Source organism: Mustelus asterias, chromosome 8, assembly GCF_964213995.1.
Source record: "Mustelus asterias chromosome 8, sMusAst1.hap1.1, whole genome shotgun sequence".
Taxonomy (NCBI): Eukaryota; Metazoa; Chordata; class Chondrichthyes; order Carcharhiniformes; family Triakidae; genus Mustelus; species Mustelus asterias.
In genome coordinates, this window is record NC_135808.1 from 99,538,330 (window position 1) to 99,560,655 (window position 22,326).

Genomic DNA, 22,326 nt, shown 5'->3' on the forward strand with positions numbered 1-22,326 from the left:
AATTACTTCTGATGGCCACAATTTACTTGTAAACATGTGCCGCAGCCAATGTGTATTCACTAATGCTCCCGCAGCAGCAAGAGAGAAATAAATAAATCTTTTAAGGAAAAGCTAGGCAAGTAAGTATATGAGGGATAAGGAAATAGATTTAGATGGGAGGAAGCTTCCGTGAATTATAAACACTGATATGGACTGTTTTGCCGAACGGTCTGTTTTTATGGGGTGTATCCTATGCACATATGTTTCAGTGCTGAATAGTGCCATGAGATATTTTCCATCCACTCAAGAAGGTATACAGGCCTCGGTTTAACATTCCATTTGAAAGTTAACACTGCTATGTCGCCCTGCTATAGAATTAGAGCATCACCGTTGCTATTTATTCTATGCCTCTCTTTGCAAACCAAAGAATCTTGTCTGATTTTCTTTGCCTTCAGTTCTTATGAAGGGTCATCCCGACTTGAAACATTGGCTCTATTCTCTCTCCACAGATGATGTCAGACCCCGAGTTTCTCCAGCATTTTCTGTTTTTGTGTCAAAGAATCGTATGCGTTTTTAACCACCTTATCAACTTGCCCTGCCACCTTTAAGGATTTCTGCATATGGACATCAAGGTTCCTCTGCTCATTTACACTTTTCAAATTGCACCATTTACAGCTCAAATAGAATCATAGAATCCCTACATTTGGCCCATCGAGCCTGCACCGACCACAATCGCACCCAGGCCCTATCCCCATAACCCCACTTATTTACCCTGCTAGTCCCCCTGATACTAAGGATCAATTTAGCATGGCCAATCAACCTAACCTGCACATCTTTGGACTGTGGGAGGAAACCAGAGCACCCGGCGGAAACGCATGCAGACACAGGGAGAATGTGCAAATTCCACGTAAATAGTGACCCAAGATGGAACTAAACCTGGGTCTCTGGCACTGTGAAGCAGCAGTGCTAACCATTTGCCACCAACATAGTGTAGTTATATCGAGAGCCATAGGTCTATTCTAGACATTTTCTCCTAGGATGTTTCCATTTAAAACCTGGGACCCACCTCTCTGGATAAACAAGCCAATCAGATATAACATTAAATACTTGATTAGTCCAGTCTTCATGTTGATCATGTTAAATTTATGCAAGTAATTTGGATCAACATTCAGAAGTCGAGTTACCAAAAATGCTATGTACATACAACTGGCACATGCATACATGGATTTTCACAGTAATTTCATTGTAGTGTTAATGTAAGATGACTTTTGACATTAGTAAATTAACTTAAACTTAGAACAAATTAAATTGGGCCCAAGGTTCCCAAAGCTATCCACCACTAGACTTTTTCTTATCTCATGTCTGGACTTGTTAAAGTGATAGATTGAATAATTAGAGCAGTGATTCAATTATTATTATACCATATAATTACAAGGCCAACCAGATTAACCTTGCTTTCTTTTTATCTAGCAATTCCCATGCAAGATCAGGAAAATCGCCATGTATAAGTTTAAAGGGGAGCAGATATCTGTACATAAGTTGTGTTGGACAGTACTGGAACTCAACTCACTTGTTAGCATTGTCCTGCCTGTTCAATGTTGCTGGTGTTCTATTTCCCATTTGTCTGTATTTTGCCACTGCATGGTCAAGTCAAATTTTCTACTGATTAGGATATTGTGTTGGCCAAGGAAGTGGATTAAAAGCATGTTAATTTGTTAACTGTAATATAGAGGAGTGTTTTGTACATAGATGATCTTGTTTCAATAGATACAACTGATGAACAGTACCTACACTTGGGTGAAAATTGAGATGGGATAAAATGGTACTTTATTATCCTAGCTTTCAATTTCACACGTGTTGCATTTCAACTATGCATTTGATTAAACCTCACTGTTTCCCAACCAGAAGGTACTTGGGCTTAGGAATCATAGAAACTCAATAGCACAGAAAAAGGCCACTAGATCTGTTGTGCCTGTGCTGGCTCTTTGAAAGAGCAATAGAGCTAAAACCTTTCTGGTCTCTATGGCTTAGTTTACACTTTGCAGCATATTTATCATCTAAGCACTCAGCCAAACCCATTTTTTAATAATATTTTCCACAATTTTAAATTGTTTTATGTTGTGAATAATTTTCAACTTAATGCAAACGAGTGCAATAGTGAGAAACAAAGCTCATGCTGCAGGTGACTGTGTACAGATTGCATCAAACATCAGAACAATTATCCATATTCTAGGGCACAAAGTACTCACTGCAATTAAATTATGTAAAATAATATTTGAAAGATGCAACATGACTGTGAGATAGTCCGAAGATTCACCTCATTGGGGTCTTCTGAACTCAATTCCTAGTCAGCCTCAAGGTAAACAAAAACATCTTGGAGCTTGAAACCTCCACAAAAAAAGTCTTAAACAGATATAGTGGATTTCACTTTAGACGAAAGAGCCTGTTTTAATTGTCTTCCAAGGTCTTGCATATTTGGCCATTTGGACCTGGCTAAAAGCAGACCCCTTGTCCCCATCATTGCTTCCGATCACTTTACTGGCCTCATGGCAGACTGGGTGGAAGGCAGCACGAACCTCAATTTCCTCTGGCAGAAATTGATCCAAAAAGCAGTCTTTCCCCCACTCCCCAACCCATTGCCTTCATTGATTTCCACTAGTTTTTTCTGCGTATGTGGTAAATCAGCCTAGTTTCCTATCAGCACAAATGGAAGTCTAGCTTTGGGATTGATCTTCCTGATTCTGCTGAAGGAATGAATGGAGCCTTCAGGTCCTTAAGTGAAAAGATGAAAACAAAACCATCTGCCCAGTGAATTGAGCAGGTTATATCTGGACTGCAAGAATCATCACCATTTGCCTGATTAGCATAGGGACTGTCTTGCACTCAATGAATTTGATCACCACTGTTACTAATCTGTCTCAAGTATAGAGCTCTTGTGTTTAGTTCATAATCTCCAATGAATCATTTTGTAAGAAACTGTACTATCTAAGCAGTCTTTCCAACCCTCCTTGCTCCCAGCACTATGATCTTCACATTTCTGTTATGCAGTTACCTCTGGTAAGAGAAGCAGTAGGAATTTACTCGAATTGTTTGACATGGTGTTCTGGAGGAGACGCATTTAGAAAACAGCACATTCAGACAAGTGAAACAAACAAATGGCAAAACAGAAACTTTTATGAACTGTCCTGAACTCTCCACCCCCCAATCCTGCCTTACACCTAGTGTAGTTTTGATCCCCTTCTGATTGTATGTGGACTCAATTGTTGCTGCTTATCCCAAGGAGCTCTGCGCTATCGCCAAAGTGGTCCAGTACTTAAGTTCAATCAAGCTTTCCCTCCTGTTTCACTAAACAGGTAAAATTAAATAACTGTATTTTAACGTCATATCAGCGTAGTTGAAAGAAAGTTTGCATTTAATTCTTCAATCTTGGTATAACCAAGGGGAAAAGAAGAGGCCACATGGAGTGTTTCAGAAGAAGGAAGATCAAATCACCCCAATCAGGTTTCTTGCAGCAGACAGCAGTTCACTCAGGGATGGGTTAAGTGCCTGCTTAGTTAAGGAGCAACATGTAATATGGGGAATCTTTATAAAATACATGGAATGAAGAAAATGTAGTATACAGACAAAAATGCAATTGTAGAACTCATGCTCCATTCAAGATGTCAAACTATGTAATGCCGATTTAAGAATTCTTTATTATACAAAGTACTTAAAATAACCTTGTCCCAAGAAGATTTTGTAGAAAATGTAAAATTGTTAAAACATTAACATTGCATAAGAATTAAAGGACTAAAACAGCAACATACACTTCTGTACATTACATATTGCATTACAAATATCTAACCGATCACTCTTTTAAGGCATACATGACATCATCTTGGCTAACATTCAGTCTTACACGCATGTGCAGATCATTTTTACTGGATTCAACAAGTAGTAGACGACAAGCCCCAAGTCTTGCACAAACTAACATAGTCTGGGACATCGTTGGAGGCTGAAGATCTTCTATTCTGCATAGTCCCATATGCTGGTGATAGATCTGCAAAAGTGGCATAGGTAGAATAATAATTTGGAATCCAAAACTTTAAACAAAAGTGCGCGTTAAAATGCTGCTATATGAAAAACAATATACCAATTTGAGATTTTGCAATGTAGCACATTTTGGTGGGAAACATAATTATGAGGTTTGAATGAAGAATTATACACACATTAAAATGTTTGACTGCAGACATGCTTTCTATTTTTGATTTTATACAGAACATGGGAAGCAGTTTGTTACTTTTTGCTTGCATCTTATAGCATAAAACATATTGTTTTGGCATTCCCACCTGTGTGGCATTTGTTGACAGTCATTGGTCATATTTTCCCTTGCCACCAATTTCTTCCTAAAGTCACAAGAAGGGCCAGCAAACTTCCCTGTACTAATTAAAGCAAAAAACTGCAGATACTGGAAATCTAAATTAACATAAATTGCTGGATAAACTCAACAGGTCTGGCAGCATCTGTAGAAAGAGAAACAGGGTTAACATTTCAAGTTCATATGACTTGTTCACAAATGCTGCCATGCCTGTTGACTTTATTCAGCATTTTCTGATTTTATCCCTGTATAAATTACCAGATTATATTTCAATGGAACATTTTCACCCATTCTGTTTACAGAATTGTTAAACAAATGCTTAAAATAACATTCTGCACTAAAATTAAGAACAATTCCAAAAAAAGTAATTTAAAGTATTTTGTTCCAATATTAATGTTGTACAGGATGATTACAACATCTCATTATATTTCCTACAATGTCACTTTTGTGTGTGTGCATTCCATATTACACACACTGGACAAACAGATGAAATGTCATCGCTGCAAGGTTGGGAACTAATTTGTTATTATTGGTAAATTATACACACCATATATTCTGTTGTTCACTCAATTGTGTTAATAAAAAAGCTTTCCAGTTTAAAAAAAGACAAATGTCTTCTCATGATAGTTATTGATTAAAGTGGTCTACAAATACAATGCCTGTTAATAGGTTTCTGTACATGGGCGTAAAGATGTGCTGGATAAGTACTGGGGACCATTTTACAGAAAGTGCTAGTATCTACCTGCTGAAACGTTGCTTCTTCTAGACCAAGTCTTTGGAATTCAGCAAGCACTGCTCTCATAAAAATCTGTTCCTGAGCAGATGCATTCCTGTGGCACAGACAGAAGAACAATATTTAGTAACAGAAATTGCAATCTCATTCTCCTGATTTAAAATATTCACATGAGAACAGATTGTTATTTGGATAAGAATGTCAAAGAGCAAGTCATAGAATATGGATAGCAAGTCACAGAATTTAGGAACATATAAGCGGTTATTGGATAGACACATGGAGCACACCAGGATGATAGGGAGTGGGATAGCTTGATCTTGGTTTCAGATAAAGCTCGGCACAACATTGTGGGCCGAAGGGCCTGTTCTGTGCTGTACTGTTCTATGTTCTAATATTGCTCTGCCAAGTTGGAGCAGGTGGGGGAGATCAGAAAATTATATTATAGGTGCACAAATACAGAACCAATATACAAATCTATTCTGCTCAATTCTGTAAACTAGCTCACCTGCTTCCGCTTAAGATCAAGGGCAGCCACTCGCATCTCACTTCTGCAACACAGTTCTTATCCCCATGTTTAGACCGAGGCTATATATCAGCTCAAGGGAACAGTAAGGGTGCATGAGGAGACATGAGACTATGCCCGAGTGAGAGATAGAGTGTGAAGTTGGGAATTTGGTGTACAGGGCGAAAGAGGTGCTCCATCATATACCAACTCCTGGAGACTGATGAAAAGGGCTGAGATTTTCTTTCCTGGTCTCTAAGCTAGGGAAATGTAAGGTTCTATGATTTTAGAAAAATATAAAAATGTATAAGTTTTACATAATCCTTAAGTATCTAAATTAGAGGAACAAGAGGAACTAATCACTAAGTCTACTTTACTTTCTAGTCTTCAAATATAGTAAATAGTCAAAAAGATAGCTTAAGGTATGGCAGGGCAGTTTAGCTGCATGGAATGTCTATCTGTGGCATGTGGGGAGTCGTGAACACTTCACGTAGCTTAAACAAGCACATGTGCAGGTGTCATCACCAGCTGCAGAAATGTGAGCTTGAGGAGTGGCTGGAGTCACTGTGGTGCAACCGCAATGCTGAGGAATATGTGGGTAGCATCTTTAAGGAAGTGGTCACACCACAGGTTAGGAGCCTGTAGGCAGAGAGGGAATGAGAGACCACCAGAAAGTGAGTGACCACTAGGCAGATAGTGCAGTGGCCCTCCGAGTTTATCTCACTCACGAACTGGATTTTCATTTTGGAGGCCAGCAAGACCAATGGTTCCTCAGGGAAGCACAGTAAGTGTCAAGTTCGGGGCCCCAAGGGTGGCTCAGCTACAGAGATGGGAAGTAAGAGTGAAAGAGGAATAGTGGTCGGGGACCCAATAGTTAGGGGAACAGATAGGCCTTTCTGCAGCTATAGACATGACTCCAGGATGGTATGCTGTTTCCCTGTGCCAGGATATCATAAAGCACTTGCAGGACCTTCTTTGTGGGCGGGGTGAAACAGTCAGAGACTGTGGTTCACATTAGTACAAATGACAGAGAGATGAGGTCCCAAGACAGACAAGCAGGACCTCAGGAGGTAGTAACCTCTGGATTAACATCAGTGCCACAAGCTGGTGTGCAGAGAAACCAGAGCTGATGTATTCGTGGCTGGAGAGATGATATAGGAGGGAGACATTCAAATTCATGGGGCATTGGGGCCTTTCCTGGGGGAGATGGGCCCTGTACAAGCCGGGTATTTTGCACCCTCGATGGGGCTGGGATCCTTGCCATGAGATTTTCCAGTGTTGTTGAGGAGGGTTTAAACTAAACTGGTTTGGCAGGGGGTGGGGTCCAAAGGGTAGACTCAAAATCAGAAATGGTAATGGAAGACAGAAAATCCATACGCAAGACTGGAAGACAGAGGAAACAAAATAGAAAATTAAAGAGTTTGGCAGTGGTCAAGGATATATTCTTCAGTGCATGGAGAATAGCAGATAAAGCAGACAAGCTCAGGGCTCAGGTAAAAACATGGCAGTATATCATAGCTATTACAAAAGCATGGTTTAAATAGGGACAGAAATGCAGCTCAACATTCCTGGTTACAGGGTTTTCAGACAAGATAGAGAGGGGGATTTAAAAAAAGGAGTGGGTATGGCATTCTGGTCAGAGAAGTAATTAAACTTGTGGGGAAGGATGATATGTTAGAAAAATCATCAATTGAGTTGAGCTTCGGAACAAAAAGAGGGCTGTCACACTGCTGAGATGTACAATACACCCCCAAACAGTTAGAGAGAGATAGAAGAGCAAATATGTAGGTAAATCTCAAAGTAGTGCAAACAGTACAGCTGTTATCGTAGGGAATTTTAACTACTCCAATATTAATGGGGATAGCTTTAGTGTGAAAAAAATAGCTGGAGCAGAATTCTTAAGGTACACGCAGAGGAACATTTTTGGCCAATGTGTAGCAAGTCCAACAAGACAGGGTACAGTTCTGGACTTAGTTTTAGAAACTGAAGCTAGGCAGGTGGAGGGAGTAGTAGTGGGAAAACATGTTGGTGGTAATGATCATAATTCAGTTAGTTTTAACATAATGATGGAAAAGAACAAAATACAACAGGAGTTAAAGTTATAAATTGAGGCAGCCTCAATTTTACCCAGCTGAGGAGTGACTCAGCAAAAGTGGACTGAAAGCAGCTATCTGAAGGTAAATCAGTGTTAGAGCAGTGGGAGGCAAAGGGGAGATTGAAGGAGTCCAGAGTAAACATGTTCCCATAAAAAAGGGTGGGACAGCCAAAGCTAGACTCCCTGGGGTGTCAAGAGCTATAGAGGGTAGACAGGAAAAGTAGAGTTGAGGCCACATTCATAACAGCCATGATCTCATCAAATGGCAGAGCATGCTCAAGTGGCTGAATGGCCTACTTCTGTTCCTAATTTGTATGTGGGACAGACAGACACAGGGATGGTGATGGAGGAGTCTGAAACATTGGATAGAAGATATAATTTGGTGTCCGATTTGGTCAGGTGGTTGCTTCACTTATCTTTGGGACAGCTCTCAAAATTTTGGCCCAAGTCCCCAGATGTTAGCAAGGGTGACTTGGCAGGGCTAACAGGCCTGCGAGTTCCTTTGAACTATCTGGTACCTAGGTTGATGTTGGGCAGTCCATTCTCTTTTACTCTCATTAAACCTTTCCGTAACAGTTTGATACAACGGTGAGGCTTGTTAAGGAATTGTAGAGGGCAGTTGAGAATCAGCCACATTGCTCTGGGTCTGGAGTCACATATAAGCCAGACTGAGTAAGGATGGCGGATTTCCTTCTTTAAAGAGAGAGTGAATCACATTGTTTTTTCCAACCATCCAGTAATTTCATGATTACCTTTACTGAGACTATTTTCCACTGGACTCAACAGGGGAAGCACCAAAGGAACACTGCATAATCAAGTATATAGAACTTGTAATTATTAACAGTGGACCGTCTGATAAGCAAATAAAGTCAACACAGCATTTAATCATTTACCTTATAGCAGTAATGTATGGCGAGGAAAACATTTCATCAAGAGCCTGTACCACATGAGGCATTCCTACAAGGTTGGATGCGGCTTGCTGAGTTGCTGAATATTCACATATTTCAGCAGCTCTCCTGCAAATGTCGAGAGCACGCCTTGCATCACCAGATAGAGCTGCCACCTGCATGGGTACAAAACAGTAGTCTGGTATTTATATACACAAGTGGTTAATAACCCCTTGCATTACTCAGTTGAAAAAAGTGCCCTTTTCTCAGTGGCATGGTGACACAGTGGTTAGCACTGCTGCCTCACGGTGCCAGGGATCCCAGTTTGATTCCTGGCTTGGGTCACTGTCTGTGTGGAGTCTGCACGTTCTCCCAGTGCTCCGGTTTCCTCCCACAGTCCGAAAGACATGCTGGTTAGGTGCATTGGCCATGCTAAATTCTCGCTCAGTGTACCTGAATAGACTCCGGAGTGTGGTGACTAGAGGGTTTTCACAGTAACTTCATTGCAGTCTAAGTCTACTTGTGACACTAAGAAACAAACTAAACTAAACTAAAAACTCTGCCGGTCTCTTACTGTTCCTCCTGATCAAGGTTTCTTTTTAAAATAACTCATTGTTTGTCTCAATTCATCAGCTTTCGGCTTTATTCAACTAGACATCACTCACCTTTCTACCCACTAGCTGAATGGCATCATCCTCAAAAGCCTTTAATCGGTTGAGCCTGGAGGAAATGATTCTCTGCAACTGTTTGTAGGTATAGGGTTGGAAGGACATTCTGGTCAACCCCTAATAAGAAATAAGTCAATATGTTCTATTATAGCTACTAATCTGCTGACTTTTACAACTAAATTATATAATAAAATTGTACAATGCCAACAATTAAGCAAAACGAGTAACTGGAGCTTCATTTGTATTTCAAAAAACAATCTGTACATAATTTTCAACTGAATTTCTCAGTGAAACTTCACACTGAATGTCTTAACGTTTGCAATGACTTGTTAGAAAAAAAATTGTCAATTGTTTGTACAATATGTTTCACTCACCAGCCTGCTTGCCACCCGGTTCATCATGATCCTCTCTGGTAGATCCATCGTGTTGGCTACTGCCAGAACCACCAATTTTGCCTGCTTTCGCGTGGGCCAATCAAACAGGTTATACATAACGTCCTGTTTCCGGGTCCACAAAAGATCAAGCTAAGAGGAACACATTGAACACTGAAGTTAGCTCATGCCATTAGCTGCAAGTGACCTCGAAAGGGCTTGCTGAGTTTGCTTTTAATTGTTTCTTCACAAGATGGTTGAATCACGGATGATGGACCGGGCAGTGTCTGTATGGTTGAAAACCTCGCGTCTGCCAGGTCTTTTCTCAATTCACAAATGGCCAGTGTTCCAGGAGGGGACAAAGGAAGTGCTTCAAAGATACTCTGACGCTCACAGTAGCATTGACATGAATGACTGGGATGAGCTTGCTACCAATTGTTCAAAGTGGTGACAAATTGTCCATCAAGTTGCACTGTGCTTCGATTCCAAACGCCTTAATGATGAGGCAGAGCAACAGTACAGCGGGAAGGAAATTGAAGTAAATCCTAAACTCTGAATCTAACTACCTTGTGGGATGCCCTACCTCACGTGTCTAAAGATCTGTGGGTCAGGAATTGACATGTTCAGTCAACAGAAACCTGCAACCCTGAATAGATGCCATCTTCAAATCGAGGAACAGCTGACAATGATGTGGTCTGAGTGTCTCAGTCAGGTCAAACTATAACTAACACTTGTGTTCATATTTTAAAAATAAGTAATGATTTATAGTGGGAGCAAAAAAAGACGATAGCAAGCATCAATCACCATGCTGTAAAAATTGCTGTGAATCAAGCAAGCCTTACTTAACAGGGGGAAAAGACAATATCCACTGTTGTGATAGTCAACCCAAAGGAAAACACATTAAAAACGTGTAATTGCATTGGGAGAGAAATTTGGGTGGGGGAATTAACTTGCCAAATAACAATTACCACCAGCATTTCCACCTAGTATTAAAGGCTTCAGTCCAAGGGTTTAGTACTATATACGCCATCCTCACCTCATCCACCAACAGCACTGTGGTCTCTCTCCTTGGTGCTGGCGTACCAAACCGCTTCCCAAGCAATGCTGCAGCATGGTCTGCAGTGGCTCTCTCCCCTGTCAATAACTAGGAAGGCGAGAAGGTTAAAAAATTGTAATTTGTCCGCATACAAAGGAAAGAATAACTTTAATTTACAATTTTTCTTTTATCCTTCTGAAATGAACAAAGCAGCTCAGTTACAACTGATTGCATTTTTGAAGTGCAATTATTGCCAGTCCGATTACAGGAAGATTCTGCAATATGATACATGACTAGGTACTAATCGAGTTTGTTGATGATGATTGAAGGAAGAATGTTGGCCCAGGCAGCAGGACACTTTCCTATTCTCTTACATTGTAACATAGAATTTTTAACAAGCAAATGTGCTTTTGGATTAATATTTGATGCCAGGCATGCCAACACCATAACACTGCCCCAAATATGTGCTGTAGTCTCCATTTAACCATCAGACTCAAGTGGAAAGCACCAAGTTGACACCAAACCTTTCAGGAAATTATGTATTGAGTAGCATACCCATAATTTCTCTATAAACGGCATGACTTATAGAAATCTCATTTGGAAGGAATGGTATGCGCAGGCATAAAGCTCAAGCAGCTCAATATGTGGATAACATGTGGGGCGGCACGGTAGCACAGTGGTTAGCACTGCTGCTTCACAGCTCCAGCGACCTGGGTTCGATTCCCGGCTTGGGTCACTGTCTGTGTGGAGTTTGCACATTCTCCTCATGTCTGCGTGGGTTTCCTCCGGGTGCTCCGGTTTCCTCCCACAGTCCAAAGATGTGCAGGTTAGGTTGATTGGCCAAGCTAAAATTGCCCCTTAGTGTCCTGGGATGCGTAGATTAGAGGGTACAATATGTAGGGATATGGGGGGTAGGGCCTGGGTGAGATTGTGGTCAGTGCAGACTCGGTGGCCCGAATGGCCTCTTTCTGTACTGCAGGGTTTCTATGATTTCTATGATAAGCCACACACTGCAACTAAAATAACTTAGCTGACTGAGTCAGAGGGTCCCATTTAGGAATTAAGCAAATAATTTCAGCTGAAACTTATCTACAGTATTGAGAGTGTCAAAGGTGCTGTCTTTTAGATGAAATGTTAATGGATTCCTGTCTGTTCATATTACAAGATCTCAGGCACATAGCAACCAGGGGCCAATTTTAGGGAAAAGTGTAGTTTTTAATTGGAAGCCAGAGTAGAGAGAGCTTTGCAGGGCGAGGGAACATCTCTCTCAGCTTCGCTAGAAGAAAAGCCATACGATGGAGTAAGGGGCAAAGGAGGCAAGTATCAGAAACCTAAAGAACTTAGTTAAGGAAACTAGAGAAATTAAGAGAAGTTTCCAAAAAGTCTCAGGATAAAGGAACAGAGGAAAGTGGAATTAGAATAAGATACTGTTCATTGAAGCCACAGACAGAGCTGATAAGGAGTTGACAAGTGAGAAGCCAGAAAGATATCTGAACTGGTTCTAAGGTTCATGATATCTTACCAGACTGTGAAGCAATAGGTGAAATAACTGTGGAACAATTGGTGGCTCAAAGTTTGTGCAAAAGCATTCAAAACAAAGGAATCCAGAGAGTTGGAAAATCTGGGGTTGGATACTTGATGAAAGCAGCTGATGGAAAGCATTGGTTGAAAGAAGATTTTAAAATTTGGAAACACTCATCTGGCAATCATCTGGGAGGAATTTGAGGAGAAATCAATGGAAGATCAATTGAGTGGCATCTGCCACTTAGTTTCAGAATGGGTGTTGTCCTCAAAATTTGTCAAGGTAAGGGGCAGTGAAGGAATATTGTATTATAATCAAATCTTTCATGTTTAATAATGTTTCTTTCTTGGTTAAAAATGAATTGGCAGTACTGTGACTCATGTTCCTCTCCGTTTATGTCCAGTTGTAACACCAATTGAGATCATAATAGTATTGTTTAGGCTACTGAAGAAACATACTATACAAATACACATTCTTTTTTTTGAGGAGTCAACAAATTTAATACAGTGGAACCCCGATTTTACGCACCCCGATTTAGCGCGAATTCGGATATAACGCGACGAATCATTGGACCTTTTTTTTCCCGCTCATGATTGGCAAATCTCGCTCGCCCCGCTGTTTCCACCAGTCAGCTCGTCATGTGTAGAGAAATGCTGGGATAAGGGTCTGGGGCCAGCCTTTTCATCACGCCAATCCACCATGGAAGATGACGACGAGCCAGATTTGTACGGCTTCACAGAGGAAGATGTGCGTGAGGCAGAGAAGCTGTCTGAATGCAGCAAAGAAGAGCTACACCAGTGGCACTCTGCCGACGACGAATGCCCAACATATGAGCATCTGACGGACGCCGAGATCGTCCGTAACGTAACTATAGCACCGGTGGAGGCAAGTGTACCGGTTCTGGAGACCCAGGAGGTGGACCACATAAAAATCCTCCAACTCAGAAGCATTCTAGATTTCGCTCGCAGCCAGCGAAATGCTTCGTTCAAGCAAGGAACACTCGATTACTTTTTTAAGAAATAAACTGTTGTTGTTTTGTTTATTAAAAAACTTTACTAAAAATTAATTTGTGTTTTAATTTGTACTGTAACAACAACAATTTATTCGCAGAATTCTTTAATTAAAAGGTAATTTACTTGCCAGATGATAAACGTGCAAAAAACGGGTCAAATAGGGCGATAATAGGTGTTTTAGGATGTTAGGTCAACATTGGGTAAGTTTGAACGCTGATTTTCTTGAACCCCGATTTAGCGCGACCCGTTTTTTTCGCGATAACATTTTATGGACCACAACCATCGCATTATAACGGGGCCGCACTGTACTTGTATTAAACGCCAAAGCACTGATTACATTTTGGCCCCAAAATTAAATTTGTACCTTCAATATCTGTACATAGCATTGATGAGGGTCCGTAAGCTTCATTCCATTGATTTCTACAAATTGGAAGGAGGGAAGATCATCTTGTTTCGCTGCATGTTGTAAACACCGCATCACCTCATGCACTGTTGCAGTTTTTCCAGTCCCCGGCACCCCAGAAATATACATACACCTGCGAAAAACAAAACTTGATTTTAATGCAGAAATGGAAAACTCAATGGTACTGACCCTAATTCTGAGGTAAACGGTGAACTGACAGCACTTGTTGCTGACCTCGAATACAGCTGCCCTCAAACATCTAGTGACCTGTGGCTTGGATTTTTCTACTCCAAACATTACTTTGATTCCTGTCTCAACTCAAGGAAATCTCCAGCAACAATAATGGGAATATACATAAAAGATCAAGGTAGAAGCTGAAAAATTAAACATAAGTTTTTGAAAACATTTGACATGTTACAAATTAAATAATTAGTCATTCCAGGTAAGGGAGGCTATTCCATGATAACTATGAACTTAGTACAGGTATGCCATTAAAAACCAGTTACACTTTTTAAAATTCATTTATGGGACGTAGGCATCGCTGGCCAGGCCAGCACTTATTGCCCATCCCTAGTTACCCTTGAGAAGGTGGTGGTGAGCTGCCTTTTTGAAACACTGCAGCTTTTGAGGGAAGGTATACACCCACCGTGCTGTTAGGGAGGGAGTTCCAGGATTCTGGCCCAGCAACAGTGAAGGAACAGCAATATATTTCCAAGTCAGGGTGGTGAGTGACTTGGAGGGGAAACCAAAGTGATGGTCCTCCCAGTTATCTGCTGCCCTGTTCTTCTAGATGGTAGCAGTCATGGGTTTGGAAAGTGCTAAGGAGCCTTGGGTGAGTAGTGCATCTTGTCGATGGTTGCTTGCTAGTGGTGGAGAGACTGAATGTTTGTGCAAGGGGTATCAATCAAGCGGGTTGCTTTGCCCTGGATGGTGTCGAGTCACTCATCCAGACGACTGGAGAGTATTCCATCACACTCCTGACTTGTGCCTTGTAGATGGTGGACAGGGTCTGGGGAGTCGGGAAGCAAATTACTCAATCCTTGCCTCTCTCCTGCTCTTGTAGCCACAGTATTTACACAACTAGTCCAGTTCAGCTTCTGATCAGTGATAATCCTCAGAATGTTGACAGTGGGGGATTCAGTGATGGGAATGCCATTAAATGTGAAAGGACAATGATTAGATCCTCTCTTGCTGGAGATGGTCATTTCCTAGAACTTGTGTGGTGCAAATGTTAATTGCCAGTGTCACCCCAAGCCTGTATATTGTCCAGATCTTGCTGCATTCAGGCATGGAATGTTTTGGTATCTGGGGAGTTGCAAATGATGCTGGATACTGCGCAGTCAACCACGAACATTTCATTTCTGATCTAATGATGGAAGGTCATTGAAGGAGCATCTGAAGATGGTTAGGCCTAGAACACCAGCCTGAGGAACTTCTGCAGTGATGTCCTGGAGCCGAGATAATTGACATCCAACCACCATAACCATTTTTCTTTGTGCCAGGTACGACTCTAAACAGTAGGGCTTCTGGATTTCTGGGTATAACGACACAGTGCAGATGCCAGAGGTTGCTATCAGTTTCATAGATTCACTGACAGATCTGCCATCATTACAAGGGTAAAATTCAAGTAAATATGTTGCAATGTAACTGTTGAAAAGCTGGTGCATAATGCCTGGGGCAGATAGGTAACACTTCATATTAGTAGCTGCCATTTGCAGTACCAGTAATTGCCTTGCTTTATTCTCGTAGCTTTTGAGGGTTATCCTTTTTGAAGTCTTCTAATTTAAGCCGTCTTTCTTTTCCATGTATAGAATTGAAAACAGTTCCTCCTGAACCATATACCAATCCCATTTCAAAATGAATAGCAAGGCGATGTGTAGCAGGAGCACAGATTTTCCTTCAACTTGCTCTCCCAGCATGTAATGTTCCTCTGAGAAGAGCCTTCATCCTGTATTCTATCAATCACTGAGCTAGCAAAATCTTCAAAATGTATTGCTAACAGGGTGTGCATCCTATTCACTAACACAGTGAAGCAAAACCAGAAGTTATTCAAAAAAATACCGAATGGTTTCAGCAAGAGCAAATGTTTCATACCCTCCAGTACCATCAGTCACTTTACTTTCCACGTAGTTGTAGATGTCTTGAAACTCTTGCTCTCTGCAAGGTAGAGACTCTGGTACTGCAGACACGTGTAATCTTAAGGAAATAAAATAAGCAAGTCAAAAAAACTCAAGAGTCTCACAGATGGTGCAGTTGTCATTTGTTCAGGAGGAGTCAATGCAGGCAGAACACAAGGGTTGGTAACGGACTAGATTTTTTTTCCCTTTGCCAACTGAACAACCCATTTTTGGATCGTTTTAATCAAACCATTCTTCCCTCCATCTAAAAATAATAAAGCCAGTTAACTTTAGTGTTTTTTTTATTCATTCGTGGAACGCGAACGCCGCTGGCTGGCCAGCCAGCATTTATTGCCCATCCCTAGTTGCCCTTGGAGGGCAGTTGAGAGTCAACCACATTGCTCTTGCTCTGGACTCTCATATAGGCCAGACCAGGTAAGGACAGCAGATTTCCTTCCCTAAAGAACATTAGTGAACCAAATGGGTTTTTCTGACAATCGTTTCATGGTCATCAGTAGATTCTTAATTCCAGACTTTTAAAAATTGAATTCAAATTCCACCATCTGCCGTGGCGGGATTCGAACCCAGAACATGAGCTGAGTTTCTGGATTAATAGTCTAATGATAATACCACTAGGCCATCGCCTTTGATGTCTGGGATCTTTCATTGTCTTTTTCCAAAGATGGTACATCTAGCAATTTTGATGTTCCTTAACTTTGCTAATAAGCCTAATTTCTTGATTTAAAAAGTCAAAATAATTAGTATACGTGGGAACATATTTAGAATCTAGTATATTAAGAATCAGTAATATGAAGACATTACATTTCATAATAACAAAGTGCTGTGGGCTTAACAAGTTGTCATGATAAATCTAAGTATTTATTAGTCTAAATGTATTCAACATTTTTTTTAAAAGGAGCTGACAAAGCTATTTTTAAGATTCCCAGCTATGTAAACTTTACCAGCCTCTATTTTTAATAGCAGATTTTATTCCACAGCGGACATCACCCTTGTACTCAGTACCTTGCTCTAGCCTCTTCCAACACGCTGACAGGTGTTTTAGCCAATTGGTTCCTCTGAGGAATACTTGGAGTGGGATGGCAGGGTGTCCTTGGGGTCCGAGGAGTTCTTGAAACAGGCTGAAGATGATAATTTAAAAACGTAAAATATGCACTCTTGAACAAAGACATCTGCCATATAATCGTGAACAAATCTACTGCACTGTCGCTCCCTTGACTGCAGATTTTAAATACTGGTACACATTTTATCTGCCAATTACTGCATTTAGAGTTTGAAAATAATACCACATATCTCCAAATAATTTGGTGCAAAAAGAGGGAAAGTGTTTTAAGGTCTTTTCTGAGCAACGCTGCGTTATTAAACTGACTGTATTTGTATTGCTTAAGCTGTATTTCCTTGAAATTATCCAATGCATATTAAGCAGTAATTGAACAGGTTATGGAATGGTTATTCAGGGAGGCACAAGACGGAAATGCAGAATCTACAGCATATAAACTGGCCACTTGGGATTAAAACCTGTTAGGTTGAAGAGAAATTACCCAGCCTATGAGCTTTGTATTTACTAATGATGGTACATTCATTTCTGCAGCTAAACTACATGGGGTGAAGCCAGTTAGCAGCTGTGCGTTACCTGTAGTTAACGACAAAACCATTTGGATTCAAGTGTTATTTTCAAATAATTCACCAAGATAAAAATAAATCTGCTGCCCGGGTGTCTCCAACATCAGTCCTTGTCAAGAATTTTCACAATTAACATACCGTTTTGGCTGGAGTCTTTACAGGCACCTTTGCTGTGGTCTTCAGTGTTTTCGGAATAACCTTCTTTCCAGATTTCCTATCAAATGGTAAATCGTCCTCTTGCTCCTCATCCTCACTGTCGCTTTCACTGCTTTGTTGGTTGTCTGGAAGGAATTCATCTTCACTAGACTCTCCATCACTCTGATCATTTCTAAATTAAAGTGAAGACTTTTTATTAGAAATACGGTGCAGGAATCGATCAAGCTAGAACAATATGTACAATATTAAGTATGCTGGGTTGTTAAAAATAAACAAGCACAAGAAATTAACGCTATAAATCAGCATTGATCTACCTAATCAAAATCAAATGGAGTTATGATAAAGTGGATCCCTCGGATGCTAACCGGGAAAACACACTGCATGTGATGATATATGGAGATATGCAGACTATATTTGAATAGTGATCTGTGCTGAACAGATGCCAAAACTCAACAGCCAGCCTTAAAGAATGGACATCTTGCTGAGCACCAGAGGGTTATAGTAAATCATAGATCATGTGTTTCATCAATGCCTTCAGGAGAGTTGGACAAATATACTATAAATAGAACTTGGCTACTGCAGAAATTGATCCAGAAACACTAGTGATGCAATATCATAATTGAGAATCAAATATAGAATGTTCAAGGTCAAGACTTCATGCTTTGAAGGCAAAAATATATTGTTCCTAAAAATGCGGAAAGAGTTTTAGATTGAAAGTATTAACTCTTCATGAAAGAAACTCCTCTCACCACACGCATCAACTTTCCCATTTCCACTCAGCTCTGCTATTCCACATTTTGGGCCACCCTCACTCAAAACTGATCGCTAGTATGATCTCTTAGATCACCGTGGAAGATTATTATATTCAAATTTCAGGCATTTTCAACCACAATCAACATTTGGTTTTAATGTTATTACTGGGCTCATTCATCAATCACAATATACTGCAATCCAAGAAGCCTTGAGAATTAATTTGACTGAACTACACAAAAGCACGAGTTCCAGCAATTTTGTACAAAATAAGGCCAGGGATTCTTCTGCATTGAAGGGGAATCAAAACCAACCATCATGATTGTAAAGCCTTACCTGGAGTACTGTTTCAGAGCAATTGAACAGCGTAGTGCAGACTTTCTATGAGATCTTGGAGTATCACTAATGTTTTCCATTTTACTTTTGGTTTCCGGTTTCTTTGACCTAAAAATTGGGAAGAGACAAATTAGAAACTGTTTTACACTTCAAAAAGTGAAAAAAAAAGATATTTATTAAGAGTGGCAGAGGTTCTGTACCAGGGAGCAGCATACTGTCCACTTTATGCAAAGTTTTAACTTAATATTAATCACCTTTCAACACATGGTTATAGACTTCTCCCAACTCTCGTGGTGAATCCTTATTCTATGTAAAAGTGCATTTGATTACATGTTTTATAAACCATTGTATATATTGGAACTCGCTGTCACATTAAATAACCAAGGAGAATAGCATAAAATACATTACGGAAAGCTAATTAAGTACCAAGGGAGGAAGGAATAGAAGGTGGCATTCATCAGGTCTGATGAAGTCAGTGGGATGAGGTTTGTATGGAGCATCTACACTGGTATAGGCCTTGTTTCTGTGCTGTTACTCACATTGTACATGCATCAAGTTAACATACATTTTAATTTCCTTGCACTTGTAGCAGGATTGCTTCAAGACTTCCAGGTTTGTGGCATAACTGTGCTTGGACTCAAAGGAATTGAAGAAGGGTAGTATAAAACTCAGAGTATAAAAGGCCCTCGTTTTAAATTTACTATAATAAGTAACTAGGTTAATATGAAGATTACAAGGTGCCTTTTACATAGAATAAGAATTCACCATGTGCCTAATGCAATATACGCAAAGATATTGTCTGTATAAACACAAGTTAACCAAGTATTATGAAATTAAATTGTATTCTTAATGTGTGTCTTGTGAACCTTGACCAACTGACGATATAACTGCTCAGCATGATGGGAAGTAGATGGTAGCAGACAGACCAAATTCTTTGGGACAATGGGGCAGGGAGGGAGAGCAGTTCTTATCAGCTTGAGTCAGGCAGCTGCAAGTTAATCAGGGCTTTGGAAAGTACAGGAGTGCATTCGCTCATGATTGACGAGATTGGACGAGTTTCGCATGCTAATAAAGGAGCCAGGCTCAGGCAGGGGAATTGAACCCTTTTACAAATTAAAATTGACAGGTGTTAGCAATATTCTTGAAGCTACCGGATTTATGTGGGTTAGGTTTCTTAGTAACGAAGGAGAAACTTTCAGATGCCTTGGACTAATGAGTTCCTAATCTTGCTGGCAGGTGGAGTGTTATTGGCTATGGTAATAATGTGTAATATTGTAATTGGACCCTCCAGTTTGGGCGACAAGCTAGGCGGGAGATCTAAGTGTTCAGAAAAAGTATATCAATCTCATACATGTACTGTTACGGCAGAGAGGATAGTCGGTACTCATGGACTATCTTTTCTCCTGATGCAGGCAATAGCAGTAAACTTCCTTTCATTCCTTAACTACATGCTGTCTTTCGTGGTCCCTGTATTGGCTGAGTAAGGTCAGCTGAGTACAAGAACCCCCCCCCGCCCCCGAAGGACACTTCAGAAAATTCCTCTTACAGGAATGTAGGTTGGGAATTGGTTGGAATCACTCCCCTTCACAGTCAAGAGGAATCCCTAGTATTTGCTTTGTATTTCTCAGGCGACTGGGAGAATCCTAGCCCTAACACGTATCATCATCTTCCATATGTTTTAACCAGAATGGTTGTGTGGACTACATGAGGAACTGACTACTACGAGTTGCAAGAAATGTACTAAACGGCCTATTGCAGAAGGCCTTCCTTCTCCAGTGGGTAGGAGTGGGTCTCCCAGAATGTTATTCAGAAAGGTCACAAATTCTGGCTACTGGGGTGCCAGCAGTTCAACACTTACAAAGATTATATATTATGTATGAGATGCTTGATATTGATTCATGCTTAAGTTGGCAAAGTCATAGAATCATAGAAACCCTACAGTGCAGAAAGAGGCCATTTGGCCCATCGAGTCTGCACCGACCACAATCCCACCCAGGTCCTATCCCATATCCCTACATATTTTACCCACCAATCCCTCTAACCTACGCATCTCAGGACACTAAGGGGCAATTTTAACATGGCCAATCAACCTAACCCGCACATCTTTGGACTGTGGGAGGAAACCGGAGCACCCGGAGGAAACCCACGCAGACACGAGGAGAATGTGCAAACTCCACACAGACAGTGACCCGAGCCGGGAATCGAACTCAGGTCCCTGGAGCTGTGAAGCAGCAGTGCTAACCACTGTGCTACCGTGCCGCCCGCATGGTGAAGGTGGTTTCTGAAGGTAGTTAGTGCTTCATCTGAAAATAGTGTCACATGGGAGCTGAAAATCAACAGCTAATCCACAGAACATGACATGGCCCTCTATGAAGAACAAGCCTAATCTAATGATCCCTTGTTCATGCCAAGCTATTCACCCACTTAAGGCAAGGTATTTCAAGCTGATCTTAATCCCACAGAAAAATAGAAAAGCAACTGAGAGGCTTTGTCAATACACTTCAGCCCACTGCATTCATTAAAATGGATTTAATGAAAAGCTCTTTCAGGATAATACAGAACACAGCGAATGTACAATAAAAACAATCTTGCAGCTTTTTCTTAATAAAAATAAAGACCCTGAGCTAGTTTGAGAATACTTTTTGGGAACTCAGCTTTAATTTTTCACTTCAGGAGGCAGTGGTATTGTCACTGGGCAAGTAAACCAGAGACCCAGAGCAAGATCTGGGGACCCGGGTTCAAAACCCATTACAGCAGATGGTGGAATTAAGAAAATCCAACGATGACTATGAAACCATTGTCGTAAAAGCCCATCTGGTTCACTAATGTCCTCTAGGGGCAGAAATCCGCTGTCCTTACCTGGTCTGGCTTACATGTGACTCCAGATTCACAGCAATGTGGTTGATTCCCAAATGACCTCTGACATGGAGGGCAGTTAGGGACGGGCAATAAATTTTGGCCCAACCAGCGACATTAACGTCTCATAAAATGAATTTAAAAAAAAAAACTTGCTGGGTTCACGGCAATTCTAAGAATCATTGGATCAGAAGTTTATGATCCATTTGGCCCATTGTGTCTGTCGGAGCTGATAAAGATCTTTATCACTTGGTCAAAGGCCATGTAGGTTATGGCACTTAACATGTTAAAATGTCATAAGGGTTTCTGCCTCTACCACTCTCAGTCAGTGAAGTCTAGACCCCCCCCCCCCCCCCCCCCCCATTGTCCCACCCGCAACCCCTTGGGGGTATTCTCATCTCATCTCTAATTCTTCTACCAACTACTTGAAATCTAAAAACCATGCAGACTACATAAAACACCTGACCAAGATGCTTGTGGGGTACATATCCACAGGTCCCTAAATGTAGGGCAGGTGGATACGGAGGTTAAGTCAATTTGACTCAATAGTAACTCTGGTTCTCTCCCCACACATGCTGCCAGACCTCCATACTTCATGGTTATTGACCTCTTTGCCATGGGAAATGAAAAAAGTTTATTTATTGTCACAAGTAGGCTTACATTAACACTGCAATGAAGTTACAGTGAAAATCCCCTAGTCGCCACACTCCGGCGCCTGTTCGGATACACTGAGGGAGAATTTAGCATGGCCAATGTACCTAACCAGCACGTCCTTTGGACTGTGGGAGGAAACCGGAGCACCCGGACGAAACCCATACAGACACAGGGAGAATATGCAGACTCTGCACAGACAGTGACCCAAGCTGGGAATCGAATCGGGTCCCTGGCGCTGTGAGGCAGCAGT

General features: G+C 41.0%; 1 protein-coding gene and 1 pseudogene across 1 annotated transcript in view; both read right to left on the bottom strand.

Moving 5' to 3' along the window:
- Nucleotides 1-1,790: 1,790 nt before the first annotated feature.
- orc1 (origin recognition complex, subunit 1) overlaps nt 1,791-22,326 on the bottom strand; it is a 32,284-nt gene continuing 11,748 nt past the window's right edge. The window contains exons 6-16 of the mRNA XM_078219402.1: nt 18,567-18,674; nt 17,463-17,652; nt 16,707-16,822; nt 15,661-15,762; nt 13,528-13,699; nt 10,629-10,736; nt 9,596-9,745; nt 9,219-9,338; nt 8,560-8,729; nt 5,079-5,166; nt 1,791-4,018 (exon numbers count right to left, since the gene is read on the bottom strand). Coding sequence (XP_078075528.1) covers nt 3,827-4,018; nt 5,079-5,166; nt 8,560-8,729; nt 9,219-9,338; nt 9,596-9,745; nt 10,629-10,736; nt 13,528-13,699; nt 15,661-15,762; nt 16,707-16,822; nt 17,463-17,652; nt 18,567-18,674 — 1,516 coding nt within the window. The 3' untranslated portion in view covers nt 1,791-3,826. The remainder of the gene's footprint in view (nt 4,019-5,078; nt 5,167-8,559; nt 8,730-9,218; nt 9,339-9,595; nt 9,746-10,628; nt 10,737-13,527; nt 13,700-15,660; nt 15,763-16,706; nt 16,823-17,462; nt 17,653-18,566; nt 18,675-22,326) is intronic.
- LOC144497767 (ras-like protein family member 11A-like pseudogene) lies at nt 2,198-3,097 on the bottom strand (annotated as a pseudogene).